Source organism: Protopterus annectens, chromosome 1.part1 (assembly GCF_019279795.1).
Source record: "Protopterus annectens isolate FY-2018-M chromosome 1.part1, PAN1.0, whole genome shotgun sequence".
In the NCBI taxonomy this organism is placed as follows: domain Eukaryota; kingdom Metazoa; phylum Chordata; order Ceratodontiformes; family Protopteridae; genus Protopterus; species Protopterus annectens.
In genome coordinates, this window is record NC_056726.1 from 724258822 (window position 1) to 724282156 (window position 23335).

General features: G+C 43.3%; 1 protein-coding gene across 1 annotated transcript in view; it reads left to right on the forward strand.

Annotated features, from left to right (window-relative positions):
- GALT (galactose-1-phosphate uridylyltransferase) overlaps positions 1–23335 on the forward strand; it is a 1193614-nt gene that overhangs the window by 281978 nt on the left and 888301 nt on the right. The window contains exon 5 of the mRNA XM_044087230.1: positions 1624–1753. Coding sequence (XP_043943165.1) covers positions 1624–1753 — 130 coding nt within the window. The remainder of the gene's footprint in view (positions 1–1623; positions 1754–23335) is intronic.

A 23335-nucleotide genomic window follows, 5' to 3' on the forward strand; every position in this document is an offset into this window, starting at 1 on the left:
TGCTCAATATAATTAATAGTCATCTCAGATGTCTTCTTAGAAACAGTATCACATGTCCAATCTTACAGCACACTTAGAATTATTACCAAATGTTTATTTTTATTTACTTTATTGCTAAATGGCTAATGCTTGCAGATCACTTCTAGCTATAGCTTAGGCCACAAGGGCAACAGTAAAGACTACATGTACAGAAACATTATGACGGCCACTAAGTAGCAGGTTTTGACAAGTGGGAAGAAATCAGAATGCCACACATAATGAACATAATTTGTTCAGCTTTCCCATACACACTTCCTTCCAAAATGCCTCTTAATACCTCTCAACCTCTAAGACTAAGAAATCTGGGCAAAGCCATATATAATGGCGGGACAAAGGCCCAAAAACAGGGACAATTTTTAAATATTCCTCTTACAAACATAGAAGGTTGATAGAATAACAGATTTTGCATTAGCATACATTTTCTGAAGAATATGAAGTCTGTAACTCACACATCTGTCATTATTTTCTGACTTCAGTCTTCAATGATTTGCTAGTGATTTGCTAGAAAGCCAAAATTTTATGAGGAGCAGACCAAAAATATGAGGCCAAAATATGGACATTCTGTACAGTTGAGAGGTTTGCCTCTCCTGTCGAGCCCAACCATTTTCTACCTTTAAGTTTCTGTTTGTTCCCCCCCCTTTTGTATGCAGCTCTGAAACTATGATATCCATGCACTACATTTATGGGTGAAATTATTTCTATTGTTGCTTTCCTATTTTAGCAAAGTAGAATCATTTTTCTGTCCACCTCTGCCTCCCTTCATTCAACATACAAGCTTTGTATTACACTTGTCTAGGATTATTTTGCTCCTTTCTGCATCTGCAGCAAGTGTTTGTCTGCCATACAGTTAAACTGGTAACATTCTGTCATAAGTCTTGATGATTAGAAGTTACATCACAGTAGGTGCTCATATTTCTGTTTGTCCTTACTAGTGTTTGTTTTCATACTTCCTGGGGCTAACTATTCTACATTTTTTTATAATTATATTCTTTAAGAACCAGTTGTATACCCCACCTCAGCAAGAAAAGAAAAATGTAGAATCACTCCCAGTATTCATAAAAGATACAATCTTCTGCAACAGCAATTGGAGTGATGCACACAACCAGATTAATCCAACATCAGTTTGAGAGTAAAAACCCTCTTGAGTAGTCAGCAACAGCAGCAAACTACTATGGGAGACTGAGGAACTAACACTGAAATTTTACAAATGCAATGAATTATAGGAAATGTATAGGAAACGTAGTCTACTCCACTGATGAAATTCATAGCTATTGCAGAAGCAAGGCTACAGGTAGGAAAATGCCCTCCGCTTTGCTGTAGCAACTCTTAGGCAATCTTTGTGGATCACAAAGCATATAATGACCATGACAAAGCCCAGTGCGGGGCCTCTTGTGGAGGATCGATCCTACCGGGCAAATAAGCAGGGCTGGTGTTCGGCCAGTTGGACCTAAAAGGAAGGTGTTGTAGTAGATCATTTAGCCATTGTGTTTGCATATCATTTCTAGATGATTTCTTTTTAAGTTTAATAGAAATATTGACATGCCGTCATTTGGAATTTGGATTTTTTTTTCTGTTTTCCTCTAGTAAAGTGATGTGTTTCCATCCTTGGTCTGATATTACCCTTCCATTGATGTCAGTCAGTGAAATTCGATATGTGATTGACACGTGGGTGGAGATTATGGAAAAACTGGGGTCCACATACCATTGGGTGCAGGTATGTTTGTTTTCATTTGATTACGGAAGAAGCTTTTTTTGAGCTTAGAATTCTATGCAAGTAGTTTTGGTTGAGTTGGCCGCATTTCATGTATTGGTCCTGCTGTAAGACATGGAGTCTTACATCGGTTGGATCTGTTTATTTAAAAAGAAATAAAAGGTCTCATTTTGCAGGTTAGCTTTATTCATATAGCTCAGAATACTCATTGCAACATGATTTGATCATTAAAATGTAAGAAATGCAGCAAATGTTTAGTGAAGTAATTTTTGTAATTGCATAGTGCACATGCCTTGGCATACAATTGCAAAAAAAAATTAAAATGAACTTTATAAGTGTTGAAGCTAATTTGAGCTTTGGAGTCTGTCTGCCATTACTAACTTGTTGTTTGATCTTGGTTTGTGATTCCAGTTTTTGTTGTACAAACTATTGTCAATTAGCTTAGTCTTAAATCAGCCAGCATGGTGCCACAATTCAGGCAGCACGCTAAGCATGGCGCCACAAGTCAGGCAGCACGCTAAGCATGGCGCCACAAGTCAGGCAGCACGCTAAGCATGGCGCCACAAGTCAGGCAGCACGCTAAGCATGGCGCCACAAGTCAGGCAAGTCAGGCAGCACGCTAAGCATGGCGCCACAAGTCAGGCAGCACGCTAAGCATGGCGCCACAAGTCAGGCAGCACAGTAAGTATGATGCCAGAATATATCCAAACTGATTTACAGTTTTCTATCAAAAAAAATTATATATTTCAGTAAAATAAGACCATTATATTTTGCAGCACTTAAGTAGCCAAATAATTTTCTGTGTTGCACCTCTTTTAATATCCTACTTGAGAATATTATAACCATCGACAATCAGCTTAAATTTGACATGCATGTTAATAACTGTATCAAAAAGACTCATTCAAAACTAGGGCTCCTTTTCCGTAACAATTTCCTTACCTCTGAAGCCAAAATTACTCTCTCTTAGCTACCTTCTACCCAGTCTAATGTACATTTGTCAAATTCTCACAAATCTTAACTCAGCACGCCTGACCAAACTCGAAACTACCTACAATAAGGTAGCTAGATTTGCTGCCCAATAAACCTACAAATCCCATCACTGTCTCTCTCTAAAACACCTAAACTGGCTTGAATTACCCCACCAGCTTCTCTCTCTCAGCTCCAGATCATCCATTCTGTCCTATACCAGCCTTCCTACTGCCCAGCACTATCCCCTGTCATCTCCCATTATTCTCCCTCCAGACCTCACCAAAGCTCTAACCAAGAACTACTACAAATCTACAAACCCAAGTCTAAATTTGGATGTGACATGTACAGCTATCGCCCCACTATTCCCTGGAATAGACTACCACTAGATATCAGGACCCTTACACATCCTAAACAATGTAAGACAGCCAACAAAGAGCACTTTAAAAGTCACTGATCTTGCCACTGCACTCACTCTCCTTAAACATCCCCTACTTCTCATACCTTAATCTACTTTCTGTCCTTAACTCACTCTTCTCACTAGCTTTCTCTAATCTTCCTTGACTACTCTGTCTACTGTCTTCTAAAATCTGTTAAGCAAATTGCCTCAGAGAAACATTCTATTGTAATTGTCTTGTCTTCATGCAACTACATTATAGTAAAACTGGGTTTTTGTAACCACTCACCCCAAAAACTATACTCATCTTAATGACATATTTCCTTTTATACATCTTGAAATAGTTATGCTATGCTATACTCCTGATTGACACTCTATAACTTTGTATTGCTACTTAATGCCTTGTAATAATTCTGTAACATTGCTGTTTAATGCTAATTTATAATGAAAATTGTATAATGTTAGAGCTTTTCTCCCTGGACCTCCGCTGATAAAGGGCTCTTCACCTCAGTCGGACAATCCTGGTCAACAAATGTAAAATAAATAAATGATCTGCAAATATGTGAGACTTCATGTTGACCATGGGTTATCCATCTTTGTGCTGAGCAGTTATTGAAATTCTCGTAAAAAAAAACATACTTGGTCTTTCATTACAGTCTTACAGCAGATCCACATACTTGGGGGTTTCTCCTACTGAACATGTGTTTGTCATCTGATTTTCAGCAGTCCTGTCTGTTACCTCCTCCTTCATCTTCATGGTATGCAGTTATATGTATGGAATCTATAACATTTGCCCCCCATAGTGAATTTTCATTACTGGGAGGGTTTTGTCTCTCTTTTTAGCATTCTAACTAGCAGTCTGTTCATTTTTCGTATAGCTTTTATATTTTTTCATCTTGATTTGTTTCCTTATTTCTTTTTCATCAGACCTTCAAGTAAATGACTGTAGCTGCAGGTGACAACAGTCCTTACCAGACATCCATTCTACGTGCTCTTCTATGTTGTGATTTGCATGCTACATTGAGGCACATAGCAAAAGTTTTCTGGGTTCACCTAATGGACTATCAGGTACTGAAGAAGTCATTTGGCATTTCTTCCTCCCAGACATTTTTTTGGACCAGAGTGAAAAGATTATTTGATTAAGAATGTCAGTGCCACAGCAGGCATGTCATAAGTCATCAACAAATAAGAGAAAAGGAAAAACATCACAGGGAAGATTACATACCTCTCAACTGTACAGATTTTTGCAGAATATCCAAATTTCTGCCTCATATTTTCAGCCTGTTCCTCATAAAATGTGTGGCTTTCTAGGAAGTCACTGAGGATTGAAGTCACTAAATAATGACATACAGCTAAGTTTCAGATTTGATATCCTTCTGAAAATGCATGATAATGCAAATCCTGTTTTAGAAACTTTCTAAGCTTATAGGAGCAATATTTAAAATCCTTATTTTTGGACCTTGTTCCTCATTAATTTAGGCTTTGTCCAGATTTCTTGCCCTAAGAGTTAGAAAGGTGTGGGGAAGAATGTTCCCGGGTATGTAGGGAAAGTAGGTGTCACTGTATTAAGCATATCTCTCATAAATTTAAGGATTTCTACAAGCATGCTTACAAGAAATCTGAGTTGGAGTCTTTAACAAAGATGGTCCTGCTCTTAGAGCTTCAAACAGTGCCATTTAAGTCCTTTATCTTGAGATGGGCATCTATTTACTGAACTTCAGGGTGATGTTGGTTCAGTCCAGTACAGGGCATTTTCCTGTATTTACCACCTCAATCTAACATCAGATACGTCTATGTTGGCCACTAACCTTTGGCAAGCATGAGGCCAACTTTCATTTAAGAAATATAATGGCTGCTAGTTTCCTATCAGATTCACTCATGCTGGCTGACTAAATGTAGAGATGAAGCATTCCTAGTCTGGAGACTAACTTACACAAAAAACACTCTGTGGGTTCACTGAATATTTTGGGCACTATGTGTTCCCCAACTTCCATTCTGTACCAGATCTTTATCAGTTGAGATTAGAACTTGAGTGGTCACAGCATGCCATAGCTTTATGCTGTGTTCATTTAGGCTGTTTAAGAGACATCAGGTTAGCTTCCAGCATTGACCTCATTGTCAGCATGGTGCCACAGAAGCAGAGCTGTATCCACCACAGTAACAGGCATTCGCTGTTCAGGAGGACCAGGGAAGAAAGTGATAATGGATGCTCTTATCTCCTACTTCCACATAATGTCTTTCCCATATGAAGCACAAGCAGAAGAGGAGAAAGAATCTGCTGAAGTCTCAAGTTTCCTTCATGGTGAGGAAGAGGAAAAGATCTTTGCCCTCCAATAGGGTGAGAGAGCATGTGAGTGTCTGCCTTCCCCACAGAATGCATGCTGTTGTGACCCTGGCTTAGAAAATTATTTGCTATTTTTTTCTTATTCCATGGAATCAGTCCAGATGAGTCTTCCTTGGAGAATATTCTCACTTTATGTAAGTAGTATTGAACTGGCCTACTATTGAAACTGCTCTTAGGCAGAAAACATATCCAGCAGTTGGCTGAATCCACAGAACTGACCCCTTGGATCATAGCATGTCATGAACTCTTATTCTGATATCTCCACTACTGTTTAACATCATCCAAATACCATCCAACAGTTTATAAAAGGTAGATAGGACTTTCTCTCCAGAGTTGCTCTCTGCAGGAGACTACACTTCATTTCATATTAAAAACCTGTTGTGGGTGGGAAAACATCCATATAATCAAATGTTCTTAATGTCTAACATTTTTTTACACCAAAATTGATTGAAACTCATTTTATAGCTTCTGCTGGCTTTAAGTCCGTGAAAGATCATTGAAGAGTGAGGAAGGGGAAACTCCCTTTTCTCACTGAAGAGTGATCTCAGAGCTGGTATGTATAATTAGCAGGAGGTATAGGAGGCACGGGGGAGTTGACCCCCCCCCCCCCGAAAAAAAGTGATTTTCTTTTTCATTCTTTTGGCTTTCAGTCTTTCAAGATCAATGTTTTAGGGGTTCAATATTTGTGTAATTCAGTATTTTTAAATACATTGTGTGGGTGATATGTTCTCATTTCAAGCCTTAGGCTTCCAGTTGAAGCTGGATTTTCTGCACACTTTCAAACAGGAATTCCAGATTTACAAATAGAATAGGGGAAATAGGTTTTTGCTGGTGCTACCTTATCATTCTTGGTCCTTAATGATTGTATTTCAGATTTTGTTGCTCTCATGAAACTTCTGGGTTCACCTGCTCAGCACCCCCAGATATTTCTGAGTGATGAATTTGAGACATGGGAAGGATCTGCAAGATTATGCTCCTCAGAACACTGTGCAATGCCCTGATATAGGGGAGTTAGTCGTGTATTAATAGATTCATAGATATTCCAAGGCCAGTAAGTCTGAAAAGCAGTTGTGCCTCGCCAGTATCCTCCCTCATGCTGCACCTCCTTTCCCCAGGAGGGCCATACTAGTTAATTCTGGAGTAAATTTTTATACACCCATCCTATCATCTAGATTTTATTTAAGGGAAGTGGTTGCACTGCTTAACATGCAGGGAAAGTTTATTCCAGTGGATTGGGAGGGGGTGCTGGGTTATAAACTTGGCACTCCACCTTGTTTTATTTGAAGTAATTTGGAGTCAGCAGCAGATGAATGTAATCATATGCGTACCTGATGCAGTTTGATTAATTTTGCAGAGTATCTCAAGCTGTTGGACATACCATTTATGGCTCTGTCCATAATTGATAGTACAGTAGAAAATGTGCTGTTTATCTGCTCAAGGGAGATCCATTAATCTGTAGCATAATAGACACTCAGGGGTGTTGAATCAATTTTCATTTAGGAAATCCAGATGTAAGCTTTCAAAGGTGGGGATTGTGTAGTGGTTTGTGACAGCTCACTAGCTGTTTTGGGAGGAATACTCTGTTCATTGACAGGCTCTCATATAGCTTTAACGGAATGGTTTAATTTAAAAATAAAAGCTTTACCGAAGGGAAGGATTTTTTCGCACATCCATTGGCTGGTATGGGTTTGTAACCAAGTCATTGCAGAAAAAAATCCATGAAGGTCTAGCCTATATGCTTGTTATTGAATAAATTAGTTTGTCGCACTGTTTTCCTCACTTTCTATATGCTGTCTATATGACTTCTCATTTGAGCTAAACTATTTGTTGCACTAGTACCCTATTTCTTCCCACAACTCCATCGCTCACCGTTTTTCAGAATTAACTTATATTGTCTCTTTGTGCAACTTGTCTGATTTTAATGATACTTTCTTTTAGAAAAGATTGTTTCTATGCTCCCTCATTTATTATCACCATATCATATGCAATGTGTTAGTACATTATTGTATTACTAGAAGCAATACAATTCAGTACTGAAATGTTTTTTAGCTTTCCTGAGTAAGCTATATGTTGATATTTTGCACAATTATTCAATGTTTCTTTTCTGCATTTATGTATGGCTTATTGTATGCAGCTATGATCATCGTGCATACAGCTGCAGTAATCACATATGGGTTCTCTGCCATCAGGCGGGTCCTCGGTCGGCCGAATTCCAAAGTCTTGGTCCAGTGTCGGTTATTGTCGCCTTCTTCCCTGACGTCAGTGCGACAGGGGTATATAAGTCACAGCCGACGCCATATTCTTCAGTCTTTTTTGCCGTGCGGTGCCCGAAGCAGAAGCAGTTCGCAAGTGCCGGTCGGCCAGCTCCTGAATTTACGAAAAATTGGAAACCAAAGTCTTCTTTAAAGCTAAGTACCCCGTTGGGGAAACTTTTCTTGCTTCAGACCGATGTCCGACAAAGTTAACAATTGTATTTCTTGTGGGAAGCAAATACCGCATAAGGATTTCCATTCCCTCTGCATACCTTGTTTAGGCCCAGACCACGACGTCTCGGGCTGTCACTTTTGTGCGACTTTCAATAAACGCACTATTAAGCGTCGGGTGGAGTTCGCCCAACATTATTTTGGTAAAGCCTTTGATTATAAAATGTCGTCGGATACTCCGACTACTGTTTTGTCCAAAAAACGCAAGGACAAAGACCGACACGCGAGGTCCGCGGTCTCCACCGACACCACGCCAAAATCGGCTACACGTGGTCCGGTTCTCAGCGAGACGCCTATGCAGTCCCTGACTACCGACAACACTTCCTTGGCGGTGTCTTCTGTACCCGAGACCGCAGGTACCTCGGCCCTTACTCAGACTACAACCTCCGAAGCCACTGTTAGTGTTGAAACTCCTACCGGGGATAAGTCCACTTCCACCCAGGGTGTATTTAGGCCCTCTTCTTCCTTTTCCATTAAGGCCTTTACTAAGTCCAAATCAGCCATGCATCCCAAGAGGCCTGTTGCACAGGGCCCATCCTCAGGCCCCATGCCTAAAAAGCAGATGCTTAAAATGGCTGAGGATTTAATTACACTTATCAGGGGCTCCCAGCCCCCTCCAGACAAGAGACCCAGAGTAGAAGAAGATTCCCCCTCCTCTGAACAGGGCTCCATTGTCTCAGAACATTCTGATGTAGAGGAACACTCGTACTCCCCTTATGAAGATTCGGATGCAGAACAGTCCATTCCTTCTGTATCTCCCCCAGAGGATTTCTCCTTTGGGGAAACCTTGCACACCTTGAGGGAGCACTTCCATTGGGAAGGCCAAGACTTTTCTGATTCCAAGAAAAGGCTTAGGGAATTTCTATTGTTACCTCAACACAGACCTCTGGCTATACCTCCGGTCCTGGACATACTTGATGATGTTTACTCGGAGGCTTGTCTTAATCCGGATTCCCTGCCTCCTGCCCCAGTCAAACCTGATAGGTACTACAGAGTTCCTAATTCTCACCAATTTCTTTACAAAAGTCATAATGCTGACCCTGAAACCATTTCTCAAGGCCCCAAGGGAATGAAGGCCTCTACTGCCAAGAATCCACTTCCTTCCGAAAGAGAATCTAGATCCTTAGAAAGGTGGGGTAAAAAGGTATACACCTCAGCCACCCTAGCCATGAGAGCCTTAAATTGTCAGTTCCATATGCTTAAATATCAGCAGTTTCTGTTATCACAATTAAGAAACAAAATGTCTCAGCCTGAACAACCAGATTTGAAGGAATTGCAGGATATGATGCATAGTGCAGAACAAGTGGGTAAACACACCTTGCAATGTGGCTATAATGCTTTAGAGGCCTCAAGAAGAGCTGCTATTACAGGATCAGTTATTCGTAGACATGCCTGGCTTAGGGAACAAAGCTTGCCTGATCATGTTAAAGCTAAACTGCTAGATGCTCCCTTACAAAAGGATGTGTTATTTGGCACTAATGCTGAGGAGATGCTACAAAAAATGGAAGAAAAAGCTAAATCTATGCAAACTGTCAAGGCCTTTCTACAGTTACAGCCACCACGTTTTAGCAGAAATTGGCCATCAAAAAACTGGTCCTTTCCAGCCACTGACAAGCCCCAAAGAGGTAGATACAGGCATTCAAGGGGCAGAGGACAGTCTCAAGGATCATATAGAGGCAGACAATGGCAAACTCCAGCCCCAAGAGGTGGCGAAGACAATGCACAACAATACAGAAAGCAAACCCAATGACTTCCTTTTTCAACCCAGCATCTCCCAGCTGGCAGCTCCCCTGGGAGGAAAGCTGGCACTATTTACAAGAAATTGGCATATTATCACAACAGACAAATGGATCCTGGATATTATAAACTGAGGTTACAGATTTCATTTTCACACTCTTCCAAAAATGAGAGGCATGCCAAACCTGCCACACAATCAAAGGGCAGAGGCACAAATACAAATTACAAAACTCATGGAAATGAAAGCCATTCAAGAGGTTCCTACTCACGAACAAGGTCAAGGTTTTTATTCCAGACTTTTCCTGGTGCCAAGAAAAGGAACCGACTGGAGACCCATTTTGGACTTATCCATCCTAAATACATTTCTACTCGTACCAAAATTCAAGATGCTCACATTACAGCAGCTTCTTCCCATGCTGGGCAAGGAGTTTTGGCTGGTAGCATTGGACCTCAAGGAGGCATACCTGCATGTCCCAATTAGACAAAGTTGCAGAAGATACCTCAGATTTCTTGCAGGTTCAATCCACTATCAATTCTCTGCCCTTTGGCTTATCTACTGCGCCCAGAGTATTCACGAAATGCCTGGCATCAGTAATTGCATACTGCAGACTACAAGGGATACAAATTTACCCTTATTTGGACGACTGCCTGATCCAAGCGGACAGCAAGCACACACTACTGGAACATCTGGCCTATGCAACATGTTTACTGAATTCTCTGGGATACACAATCAACAAAGAGAAATCCAGACTAACACCAACTCAGAAAATAACTTTCCTGGGTGCCAGCTTGGACACAAACACCCGGATGGCCTATCTTATGCCAGAAAAACAAGGGCAACTAACTCAGTACTTCAAAACACTAGCAAATTGTACCACGCTTACTGCAAGGAAAATCCTGCAGGCTCTGGGCTTCATGGCATCTTGCATCCTTTTAATCCCATGTGCAAAGTTGCATATGAGGAAACTTCAGTGGTACCTAAAAAGCTTATGGTCTCAACACAGCCACAGCTTGGAAACAATAATACCAATAATTCCATGTTTACAAAAGGAATTTCTATGGTGGGCCAAAGCATGCCAAACAAACAAAGGCCTCCCTTTCTGCAAGCCTCAAGCAAATCAAGTCATCACAACAGACGCCTCAAATTACGCCTGGGGGGCGCACATGACAGACAGGTGCATTCAGGGCAAATGGTCCCAAAAGGAAAAGCACCTTCATATCAATCAAAAAGAAATGCTAGCAGTAATAAATGCAATTACAGCTTTCAAGGACCACTTGCATCCAGGACAATTGCTTATAAGAACAGACAACACCACAGTGATGTGGTATATAAACAAACAAGGAGGAACACATTCATACCCCCTGTGCAGATTAGCCATGACACTTTGGAACTTGGCTCTGGAATGGCACATCGAACTTCAAGCACAGTACTTGCCAGGTTTGGAAAACACGTTGGCAGACAATCTAAGCAGAAATATGACAGACCCACACAAATGGAAGTTGCATCCACAGGTGTTTACAAGGATAATCCAAGAGTGGGGAAGGCCAGACATAGATCTCTTCGCCTCCCACAGGAATCATCAACTGGAAAAGTTTTGTTCAAGGACCTTTCACCCAAAGACCTGGAGAGTGGACGCCCTTTCATTCAGTTGGACAGGATGGACAGTGTACGCTTTCCCACCTCTGCCCCTTCTACCCAAGGTACTCTTGAAAGCAAGAGCAGACAGGCCGAAGATGATACTGATTGCTCCAGACTGGCCAAGACAACACTGGTACCCACTCCTAAGGAGCCTAACACATACTCCTCCCTGGCCACTACCTCTAATGCCTCTTCTGCTGACTCAGCACAGCTACAAAACTCTTCACGGTCAGCTGAAAACACTCAATCTCGCTGCATGGAAAATCCCTTGACACCTCAACAGACCCTACTCACCAAAGAGGTGCAGGATGTCATTCTGGAGGCCAGGAGACCATCTACTAGGAAGACTTACTCCGCAAAATGGAAACGGTTTTGCTCTTGGAATGAGAAAAAAGGCCAGGACCCTAGAAAACTGAATTTGCCTCAGGTATTACAGTATCTAGCTGAGCTGCTGAACAGTGGGCTTTCATTTTCCTCCATAAAAATCCATGCCTCAGCCATTTCTGCAGAATTTAACACGGATCCACCTTTATTCTCTCACCCACTTTTAAGACGATTCCTCAGAGGGGCTAAGAATATAAGACCCCCAAGGAAACAACCAGTGCCAGCCTGGGATCTTAATTACATTCTAGAAAAATTAACATTGCCTCCCTTTGAGCCAGCTTCCTCAACAGATTTGCAATATTTGTCCTGGAAAACAGCTTTCCTTCTGGCCATTACCTCAGCTCGTAGGGTTTCAGAACTACAAGCCCTCATGGCTGTACAGCCCTTCCTCATCTTCTATCAGGACAGGGTCTCCCTTCGAACCAACCTGTCATTCATGCCTAAAGTGGTATCCAGGGTAGCTTTAAATCAAGCCATTCACTTACCTACCTTCTACCCCAACCCTCAAAACAAAGGGGAGAGGTTGCTACATTCCTTAGACATCCATAGACAGCTTTGTTATTATTTGGACAGAACAAAGCCTTTCAGGAAATCTGAACAACTTTTTGTGTCCTATGCTGTAGGAGCTCAAGGAAAGCCTGTTACCAAACAGACAATTTCAAAATGGATAGGCCATTGCATACGATTCTGTTACTCCTACCATGGGAAACCTGTCCCTGTAGGCATCAGACCACACTCCACCAGGGCCACAGCTACCTCTACAGCCTTCCTCAGAGGAGTTCCTACCAAGGATATTTTGGAGGCAGCCACTTGGAGTTCTGTACATACCTTCACAAGACACTACCACCTGCCTTTATATTCCAAAACTAGAGCAAGCTTTGCCACTGCTGTGTTGCAGGGCATTCTGGCTCAACCCAGTTCCACCTAGTGCCTACCACCCTGTGCGTAGCTTTGGGATTCTATCCATATGTGATTACTGCAGCTGTATGCACGATGAACATAGTACAGTTTTGTACCTACCATAAATGTAGATGTTCGAGTGCTTATACAGCTGCAGTACAGGTTTCCCTCCCTCCATCCCCTCTAGGTACAGGATTTGTGGCTAACTCCTCCTCATACATACTATTTTGGGTTATCCTCCTATGGTGTATTTGCTTGCAACTTCTCTTTTTTGATAACTTTGCATTGCTGGAATATATTTATATATATATATATATATATATATATATATATCTATAGGCATATAGCCTTATAATTTATGTATTGCCTTCCTTTTGGGGGGCACCTGACATCTGGGGCAAAAAAGACTGAAGACTATGGCATCAGCTGTGACTTGTATACCCCTGTCGCACTGACGTCAGGGAAGAAGGCGACAACAACTGGCGCCAGACCAAGACTTTGGAATTCGGCCGGCCGAGGACCCGCCTGACGGCACAGAACCCATATGTGATTACTGCAGCTGTATAAGCACTCGAACATCTACATTTATGGTAGGTAAAAAACTGTACTTTTGTACTATTGTCATTATGTCACATACTGTACAAGGACTAATGAGGTTGTATATCCTATCTGAATGTTAGAATTGTTTTAATTTACACCTTGCTCCCAAATCCCCTTAGAAAATGGGTTTAGGATCAGTAGGGCTAGCCAAGTAAACAAAATATAAATAAAACAAAAATAAAGTAAAATAAAATAAAGAAGTAAATGTAAGGTAAGGGTGTTGCTAAACCCCATCGCTTTTCTTTCCCTTCTGCATCACTGTGGAGAAGCATAACAGTAGACAGAAGGGCGTTTGAAGTAGTACCGGCTAATATATCTCTCAACTCTCCAGATTTTCAAAGAATGCCCAGATTTTTGCTTCACAATTCTGTCCTTTCCCTTCAAAATGTATGGCTTACTGGCAAATCATTCAGGACTGAAGTCGCTGAATAATTTTGGGTTTCAGACTTCATATTCCTCAGAAAAATGCACTCTAATGCAAACCCTGTTATTTAACAACTTTATAAGAGCAATATATTTTTGGGTCTTTGTCCCCCCATTAATTTTGGCTTTGTCCAAAATACTTGCACTAAGTATTTAAGAAGTATACTGGATGGTCAGTCTGTGTAGTTCAAGCAAAAAACAAAAGTAACTCTATATACTCCTGTCAAACCAAATAGATTATGAGATGCAGGTCACACAGCTTTAGAAAACAACCATCCACTCTGTGCCACAGAAATGGTAAGGCTTGTGAATATATTCCAGTTTTCTTGGTATCCAGAATGACTGTGGGTCCATGCCTTTCCATGAATCTGTGGGGCCTAATACTGGTTCCTCCTTTAGATGTTTTTGTTCTCATCCTCGATAGTTTGCAGTATCCCTTGCAGTCCATAGCAGAACTGATGCTCTTACTTATATGATGTGCAGGATACCTAGATGCATACCATGTTAAGGTAGTCACCGATGACTCCTTCAGTTGAATGTGGAAAGCCATGTGTACCATTTCTGAACCTTTCATATGGCCTTTCTTTAGCCTCCAAAAGTGTTTGCAAAGTGTCTGGCAATGATGACTTTTTTTCATATTTGGGTGATGGCTGCTTTTTGTCCCTCCATGAAGAGCACTCAAGATTTCCACAGATTCAAACTCAGCCATTCTTGTGGACCTTGGTAAAGTCATGAAAAAAATCATATCTCCCTTTCCATTGTTGGTTCCAGAGTTCGAATGAAACCGGATTTTTCAAAAGCTAGGGCTTTCCTACCTGTGTACAAGACTTGACTGCAAAATACAGGTGCTCAGCTCGGAAAAAAAAATCATGTATACCATGACTAAAATTCCGGAACCATTAAAACTAATAACTTCATTTAATAAAACAAATAGCTTGATTGTAACACTTCTGTCCCAACAGTAAATGAGACTTATTTTGATGTTAAGCTTACTTCAACTAAATCTTTATGTTAAAATGCTGACTGCTATTCACATTATAGTTCAACTGATTAGCTAATGTTAATAAGTTAATAATTAGATCTGAAGTAGTTTACTTCATTTGATCTTCAACCTGTGGAACCTGTGGGTCTTCGGATCTGTATTGGATCTGACACTGCAGCATTTTCCAGCTATGGCTCCGAGCTCCATGCTCCTCCCCTTACCCATAATGCCCCCTGTCTTCCTTCTCCCCTCAGATCTCATTTGCCGTCTGAGAGTGCACAAACATAGTCCGAGCTCCAGCGTGTTATTTCAGCATTTGTATAAGTATATTTTGCTTTTTTTAGCTTCTTCTTGACTTTTCCTTTCTGTTGAACATTCCTGTACTTCCCCGGGGTTCTTCATTTAGGTAGTAAAAAAAAAAAAAAAAAATCCTTGGCTTCCCTTTCCATTCTCCTTCTCTCGAGTGTGGGTGGGCTGGTTGATCCTTTTGTAGAATGACTGCACCAAGACCAAATTTTGAAACCTCACAGGAGAGTGTAACTGGCTTGTGAATATCATAGTATCCAAGTGTTGGAGGACTGCCAATTCTCCGTTTCAGGACTTCAAATGCTCTTTGGTGTTGCTCTGACCAAGACCATGATGCATCTTTACGTGTCAGCTCTCTGACCATTGCTGAAAGTTGGCTCAAGTCTGGAATGAATTTGCCTTGGTAGTTGACTATGCCAAGAAAACGCTGCAGGGCTTTAACATTGTTTGGTGCTGGCATCTCGAGAATGGCTGTTTGTTTTGAAGGGTCTGGTCATAAGCCTGAACTGGTAAATAAATGATCAACATAAGTAACTTCTTGTAGCCTGAACTTGCATTTCTGTAGATTGAGCTTAAGATTCACTTGATGTGCCCTTTCTAGAACTTTTCCAAGGTTTCTGTTATGTTCTGTTTCATCATGACCTCCTACTAATATGTAGTCTACTATAATAGCACAAGGATACCCAGAAAAAATTTTGCTCCATTGCTTGTTGAAAGACTTTACTTGCCGAATTTATCCCAAATGGCATTCTCAGAAATCTATACCTGCCAAATGGAGTACCGAACATAGTGAGCAATGATGATTTCTCATCAAGCTGAATTTGCCAAAATGAAGTGTTTGCATCTAAGACAGAAAAAATAGTGACATTTGGCATCAAGACTTCATCTGTGTGCATTGGTTGATGAGGTCTTTTTAGTGCTTTGTTCAAATCTTGTGGGTCAGTACATATTCTGATGTCATCTGAGCTTTTCTTATGAGCTACCACCATGGAAAGATACCCATTCAGTTGGAGTTTCAACTGGACAAATCACATCTTGCTGCACCATTTTGTCTAACTTGGCCTTGACTCCATCCTGCATGGCTTTTGGAACTTTACGTGCTGGCCTGATAACTGGACTGACCTCTGGATCTAACTTCATGGAGTATGCAACTGGAAGTTTCCCTAGTTTGTCTTCAAAAAGATCGGCATCAGTAGAAAAAATGTACTGGGCAAAATTAAAGTAGTCTTAAGCTAACTTGGTGGACCTATTTATTAAATGAAACCAGTGCCATTTTCAAACTGTCTGAGCCCTAATAATGACTGGGCATGCCACTTGACCACATAGAATAACAAGTCATAGCTTCTTCCAGCAGAGTAACATGAAAGTACTACTGAGCCTTTGGTTTGAATTTCTTCACCTCAATAAGCAACAAGCTTTGCACACCTTGCCAAATCAAGCCTTTCACCATGACATAGTCTCGCAAATGTTTCTGCTGATATTACATTGCACTTGGAACCTGTGTCAACTTTGAGCTGTATGCGTTTGCAGTTTATCCGAACAGTACAAAATACTTCAGTCTGATGTTGTAAATCTTTGTTCTTTCATTACAGTTTGGACCTCGGTTCTGTCCTCTGAACCAATATGTCCGTTTCCCAGCTCAGGCAAGCCAAAAACTCTCTGCTAAGACCTACCCATAATGCCCCTCTCCTAGTCACGCCAGATCTCGTTTGCCGTGTTCCTAGTCAGGCGTGCTAACCATCTCTCTCAAAGCTAAGTAGAAAATTGTTAATTTTAAGACAGTTTCTCTTCAAAATTATTTATTTTTTAGTCAAGTTAGCCTTTTCTTGCTGTTGCCTATAACCAAAGCCTATTTCCTACCCTTTTCCTTGGTAATTTAATTTTTTACCTTTATTGGTACTGTCCCTCTCGCCTATCTTTGACTGGCCTTTCCTTTCTACTAGTGGTATTTTTTAAAATAACATCACTGGTATTTTCTCCCTTATTTTTTCTATAGGATAGCCTTGTTGCCTTACTATGTCAGACAAAGCTAAGTTGGGATTTAAACAGTGTGACAAGTGTGGACGTAAGATACCTAACTTAGATACACATGTTCGTTGTGTCTGCTGTTTGGGCGTGGATCATATTAGAGTGGACTGTGACACTTGTGCTAGTTTTATTAATTGTACACTAGCAGAATGTAATAAACTTATCTTAAAAGGTTTACTCAAGACACCTTTTTCGGAGGTTCTATCTGGGTCAGAGGTCTCACCCCCTCCAAAGACCATAAAACATAAGGAAAAACGGATTACTCAAGGCACTTTTTTTTTTTCAGAGGCTCTATCTGGGATGGAGGGTCTCAGCCCCCCCCAATGACCAAAAAAAAAAAAGGAAAAACGGATTACTCAAGGCACCCTTTTCGGAGGCTGTATCTGGGTCGGAGGTCTCCCCCCTCCAAATACCAAAAATATAATGACAAACTGAGTCACTCCGTTCCTGCATCTCCGTCAGTTATGGAACCGAGTCTGCTCCGTGCTTCCTCTGCGCAGACCTCTTCAGCATCAGGCTTTGTGTCTTCTCCCTCGGTGCTGTCCATGATATTCACCCCGATTTCGGCTCTGACCGCGGCATCACTGACTTCGGTGCAATCTTTGGATCTGACATCAGCTTCGATGACTGTACCTACTTCAGCACCATCCCCAGCCATGGCGCCGACAGTTTCTTCATCTCCTTTGGCTCCAAAACTCTAATACTTGCCAAGGACAAGATACCTCCAGTGTATACTGTCTCGGTCCCGACAGCAATATTTTCCCTGTTGGCACTGTCCACCCTTGCTGCATCAGCTCCGGTGGAACAGATTCTCTCCTGAAGCAGTGCTTGGACTGTCCGTACCTTGGTATCTAGCACGGCACCTATTTTCTCCCAGGTGCCATCATTGTCCATGGCTCTGATGGCTTCCAGTTCTCTTGCTCCTCTCCCAATGCTCTATTTCGGGACCCTGGGCACGGGAGTCGCAAGAACCCTCTTTGAAGGGAACCCATTCTCCGGAGTCCTCCTCAGAAGATCCCACTGGGCAGCCACCCCCAGAAGAAACGGTGCAAGAGTAAGCACATTGTTTCACCAGGGGAATCACGCAAGAAACTGATTGTGATGCGGGGGAAGGGTCCCCACGGTCTCCCCCAGATGACATCTCATTCAGAGACATTCTCAATCTTCAAGCAGCAGGGAAACTGGAAGTCCTATAACCCTTCTGAGGAATCTGTTCCTGCAGGCCTTCTGTGCCTGGCCATCTACTTCCTGGGTGACCCCACTGGCAGATGACCTTGTTAAATTCATTGTGCAGCGTGCCTGGAAGGCCCCGGACAACGTAAAACGTGTCCCTCGGAGGCCAGACAAAAATTTTATCTACACCTGAAGACCAGCCCCACTGGTCCTAGCAGTTGACAGTTGATTCTATGGTCGTGGCGACGGCCACCAAGAGGGAACTGGCAGAAGATAGTTCTACCGTCCATCCTCCAGAGTCCCGTACCATGGACAGACTAGGGAAACTGACCTATGCTTCAGCGACATTTGCTGTTCAGTCGCTGAACTATCTGGTACACTTTACTCATCTCCAAAGAGACCTAATTTCTGAAATGTCTTTCTCTTTGGTGGGATACTATCTGAGGTACGTGATACTGTTTCCTCACAGCTAGCTGCCCTTGAATCCATCTCAAACCCCTCTGCGGTTGATATCTCATTGCACCGAGGGGGCAGCTTGAGCTGCCGCATCAGGTGTTGTCATGAGACGTAATGCTTGGATGCGGTTGTGTGACTTTGCAGACCCCTTTAAATCTTCCTTCGTCAGTGCACGTGTCGCTGAATCTGTACTTTTTGGACCCAAAGTATGAGAAGCACTTACACGTAGTGAGAAAGACAAAGACCTTGTCTGCTGTGGGCATATGCCTTTCCAACCCCAGAGGTGCTACTCCAGGAATCTGAAGGGAGGAAAAATGTGGTTCAAGAAATCCCAAGGACCTTTTCATGACACTTGTGGTGAACAATCCCCCCGGGGCAGAGGGAGCAACTCGTATGGAAGACATCCCTTTCGGGGTAGAGGGGGTCCGCGTAACCAGGGCACTAGAGATTCTTTCTCCAGCAGACCCTACCAGCGCTTTCGAGCAGCGGCCTGATTGCTTCCCTCTGAAAGCTGTCGGGCGTCCTTTTTCTCTGCATCTACCAGCCTGAGATCTTATTACTACCGATGCTTGGGTGCAGAGAATTATATCCAGAGGCTACCAAATACCTTTTGACTCGACTCCCAGACCCATCAAACGAACCTCCAATGTACCATGCAATCAGAGGGAATTAGCAGCCTTGGAGATAGAAAAGCTGCTAAGTAAAAGAGTCATCCAACCAGTCCCACCAGACCAGACAGGATCCAGGCTTTACTCAAGGTCCTTTTTTAGTGCCAAAAATGACAGGGGACTGGAGACCAATCCTGGATCTCAGCCTATTGAACAAATTTATCAACCTCAAAAATTCCGGATGGTCACAATACAGTCCATTCTTCCCTTCTTAGGGAGGGATAACTGGATGTGCTCTATACACCTCCAGGATATGTACTACCACATAAAGATGGATCACTGCTCCCGGAGGTTTCTCTGCCTCCGGCTGGGAGCCAATCACTACCAGTTCAGGGCACTGCCATAAGGTCTCTCGACAGCCCCCCCCCCTAGTGTTCACCAAATGTATGGCAGTTGTGGTAGCTCATCTTCTACTACAAGGATTCCAGGTGTTTCCCTATCTAGATTGGCTCCTTACCGCTCCGACCAGGAATCTTCTAGTCCACAGCCTCTTTCACTCACGCTCATGCTCTCTGCTTGGGGATTACAATCTACAAAGACAAATCTCAAATGTCCCCAATGAAGACACTGGAATTTATTGGAGTGGTCTTCGACACAACATCCTATCAAGCTTCTCTTCCCCCCTCACAGGCTTTTGAAAATAAGACACCAAATCCAAGACCTTCTTCCTCAGACCTATGTACCAGCACATCTTGTACTGCAACTCTTGGGCTCCATGGTAGCTGCCATTATGTTAGTACCACTGGTGAAACTGCACAGGAGAATCCTGCAGTGGCTCCTTTCCGCACAGTGGTCATTGCTAACTCACCCACTCAACTACATGATACGCCTTACAAACTGTTGCAAGGAAATGCTATGGTGGATGAAGCCACAAATGAATCTTTGGTGTCGACCTTTCTGTCTTCCCCAGCCCATGGCCACGGTGACAACAGACACTTAACTGTTGGGGGGGGGGCATTTCCAGGGAAAGTGTCCAAGGCACCTGGTCCCCCATGGAGGCCAACTTGCACATAAATGTCCTGGAACTGAGGGCAGTTCTCTTAGCATTGCAGGCATTCCATCCATCCCTTCCCTCGGAGACCATTGCAACATGTCAGTCATCTGGTATATCAACAAAGAAGGTGGAACCAGGTCTTACCCCCTGTGTCAGGATTTGGTACTGGGCGATAGTTTCCAACCGCTTTCTTATAGCAACGCACATTCCTGGGTGTTACTACCTTATTGCGGACAATCTGAGAAGGAATATCCTGATGCCTCATGAGTGGTCCCTCAACCCTGTAACAGCAGATTGGATCTTCCAGCGCTGGGGCAAGCCTTGCTGCGACCTGTTTGCTTCCCCTCTAAACTACAAATGCAGAAGCTATTTTGCCCTGACCCCCCCCCAGGGGGAACCACCGAGGGACGCTCCAATGCATGGATTGGCCCTCGGGTCTTCTGTATGCCTTTCCCCCGTTTCCCCTCATCCCAAAATTTCTCAAAAAAGCTCAGAGGATGAGAAGCAAAGTGATCTTCATTGCCCCCTACTGGCCATGTCAAGTCTGGTTCCCATTTCTGTGGCCTCATCTGATTCACAGCCTGTGGATTCTGGATCATTCCAAGGACCTGTTATCTCATCCTCAGGGACTGATTCATCCAAACCTGCACAGTCTCAAGCTCACAGCTTGGTTCCTCCACTTCCAATGATTGCCAGGCTGCCTGATATCCCATCTCCTGTTCGTGAAATTCTTCTGGCCTTACACAAACCTTCCACTAGAAAAGTTTATTCTAGTAAATGGACTAGGTTCTCTATTTGGGCCAAAGACCAGAACTTAGACCCTTTCTCTATGCCTATTCAAAAGATCCTACAATACCTGACTACTCTTTTACATGCAGGAGTCTCAGCTTCAACGATCACTGTACATTTAGCAGCTATCGCCAATTTTCATAATGGTCTTGATAATTCTTCAATTATGTCACACCGTTTATGCAAGACCTTTTTGAAGGGAGTATAACATGTTAAACTTCCGGTCAAGCCTCCCTTAGAAGCCTGGGACTTGACTCTGGTGCTTCAGTCTCTCAGGTTCTCCCTTTGAACCCTTTGATTCATGTGATTTGAAATTTTTGTCATTTAAAACCATACTTCTAGTAGCACTTACCTCAGCGAGAAGAGTATCTGAGCTGCAGGCCTCGAGTGTCAAGAGTCCTTACTTGATCTTCCAAACGGATAGGGTGTCCCTTCGTACTGACCCTTCTTTCTTGCCCAAGGTCATTTCTGGCTTTTTCATCTATTGACCTGGATGTGAGAGTGTTCAATCTCGCCATTTGTTCTTACACCTGGTGTCGGCCGCTTGGCAAAGCTCTGCATCGAGAAGAAGCTCGAGACCAACCTATCTCCCGCAATTCCCTTCTGCCTTTACCTCAGATCTAGTTTGCCGCTGCAACGTTCACATCATTTTTGATGAGCTCGGACCACCTGACAGATAAGATTACTTTTATCTAACATTTTTAGATAATTTTTCTTCTAGTTTACCTTTAAGTTTTGTGTGTGTGGTCGGCTCCGTCTTCGATTCCTTTGACGCGTTCTTCTAGGCCCCTCTCCGACACCGATGTAGACCGCGTGGTGCAGAAATTAATGGAGAATACGGCCTTGTCCAAACTCATCTCAGTCTCTTCCCAGTTGGTGTTGAGACTCGAAGGCCTTCCCTTATCTCCATCTGTTATTCCTCCGAGACCTGTTCAGTCTTCGGAGCCGGGAGAGGCTGATCTGATTATCGTGGAGCCCTCGGTGCCGGAACCGTCCTTCTCTCAGTCGGCACCGTTCACCTCGACTCCGACGGACCCATTACCGGAATCACAGAGCCGACGATCCATCCTTGGTTCGGGGACCGAGAGTCGGACCGATGTTTCGGTTCCGACTCTCCCTCTCGGTGCCTCGGCTCAGATCGACTCGGTTCCATCCTCGGGGTCGATGCCCTCTGTTCCCGTCTCGAGGATCCCTCCGCTTTCTTCGGATCCAAGGGATTCCTCAACTCGGGACCCGGGGGCCTTCGACCTCATGAGGAAGGTGTTGTCGACTCAGACAACCACTTCTGCAGAAACAGCTTCTCCTTCCCATAAGGGTCCGTTATCCTCCTCTGCACCCACGGCTACGTCAAAGCATCGAGCACCGGTGTCTCAGCCGCCCCCAGAGGGAGGCCCCTCTTCCTCGGAGGCTTCATCGTATGCCCCCCCGAGGAAGTTCCGAGGAAAAGGTTGTGTAAGAGGAGATACTTGGATTCTCCACAAGAATCCTTGACATCGGACACTGACTTAGATGAGTCAGAAGGGTCCCCGAAATCACCCTCAGAGGATGTCTCCTTTTCTGACATCCTGGAGATCTTAAAACAGAGAGGTGATTGGCAAGCCCTACCCCCTTCTGAGGATGAGTCAGTCTTGCTGAAGGCATTCTGTGCTCGCCCTTCCTCCTCCTGGGTCACTCCGCCCTTCGATGAGTTGATGGAACTGATTGCTCAAAGGGCGTGGGAGACACCTGACACAGTGGAGCCAGTCCCTAGAAAGCCTAATAAATATATTACTGCCCCTCAAGACAAGGCTTATCTCACAAAAGGAGTTCCAGTGGACGCTATGGTGGTGGCAGCGGCCACTAAAAAGGAGATGTCTGAATCTTCCTCATCTGTCCATCCGCCTAACAGAGATTCTAGGACTATGGACAGGTATGGGAAGCGCATTTTTAGTTCAGCGGCTTTTTCCATGCGATCGCTGAACTATTTGACCCATTTCACACGGTTGCAGAGAGATCTAATCAAAGAGTTGGGAGATACCCTCCAGGGTACTACAGATGCTGCTGTCTCAGAGAAAGTTACAGCACAACTCAATACCCTTACATCTATTGTGAACTCGTCCATGAGGCTCATTTCATATGCAGCCGAAAGATCGAGTAGGGCTGCGGCTTCAGCGATTGCTCTTCGTAGACAATCCTGGATGCGCTTATGTTCCTTTGCGGAAACCTTCAAGTCTTCCTTTACTAACGCCCCATTTGACGGTGCCACTCTCTTTGGCCCAAAAGTAAAGGAGACCCTTACCCGGTGTGAGCAAGAGGGAAAGACTCTGTCTGCTGTCG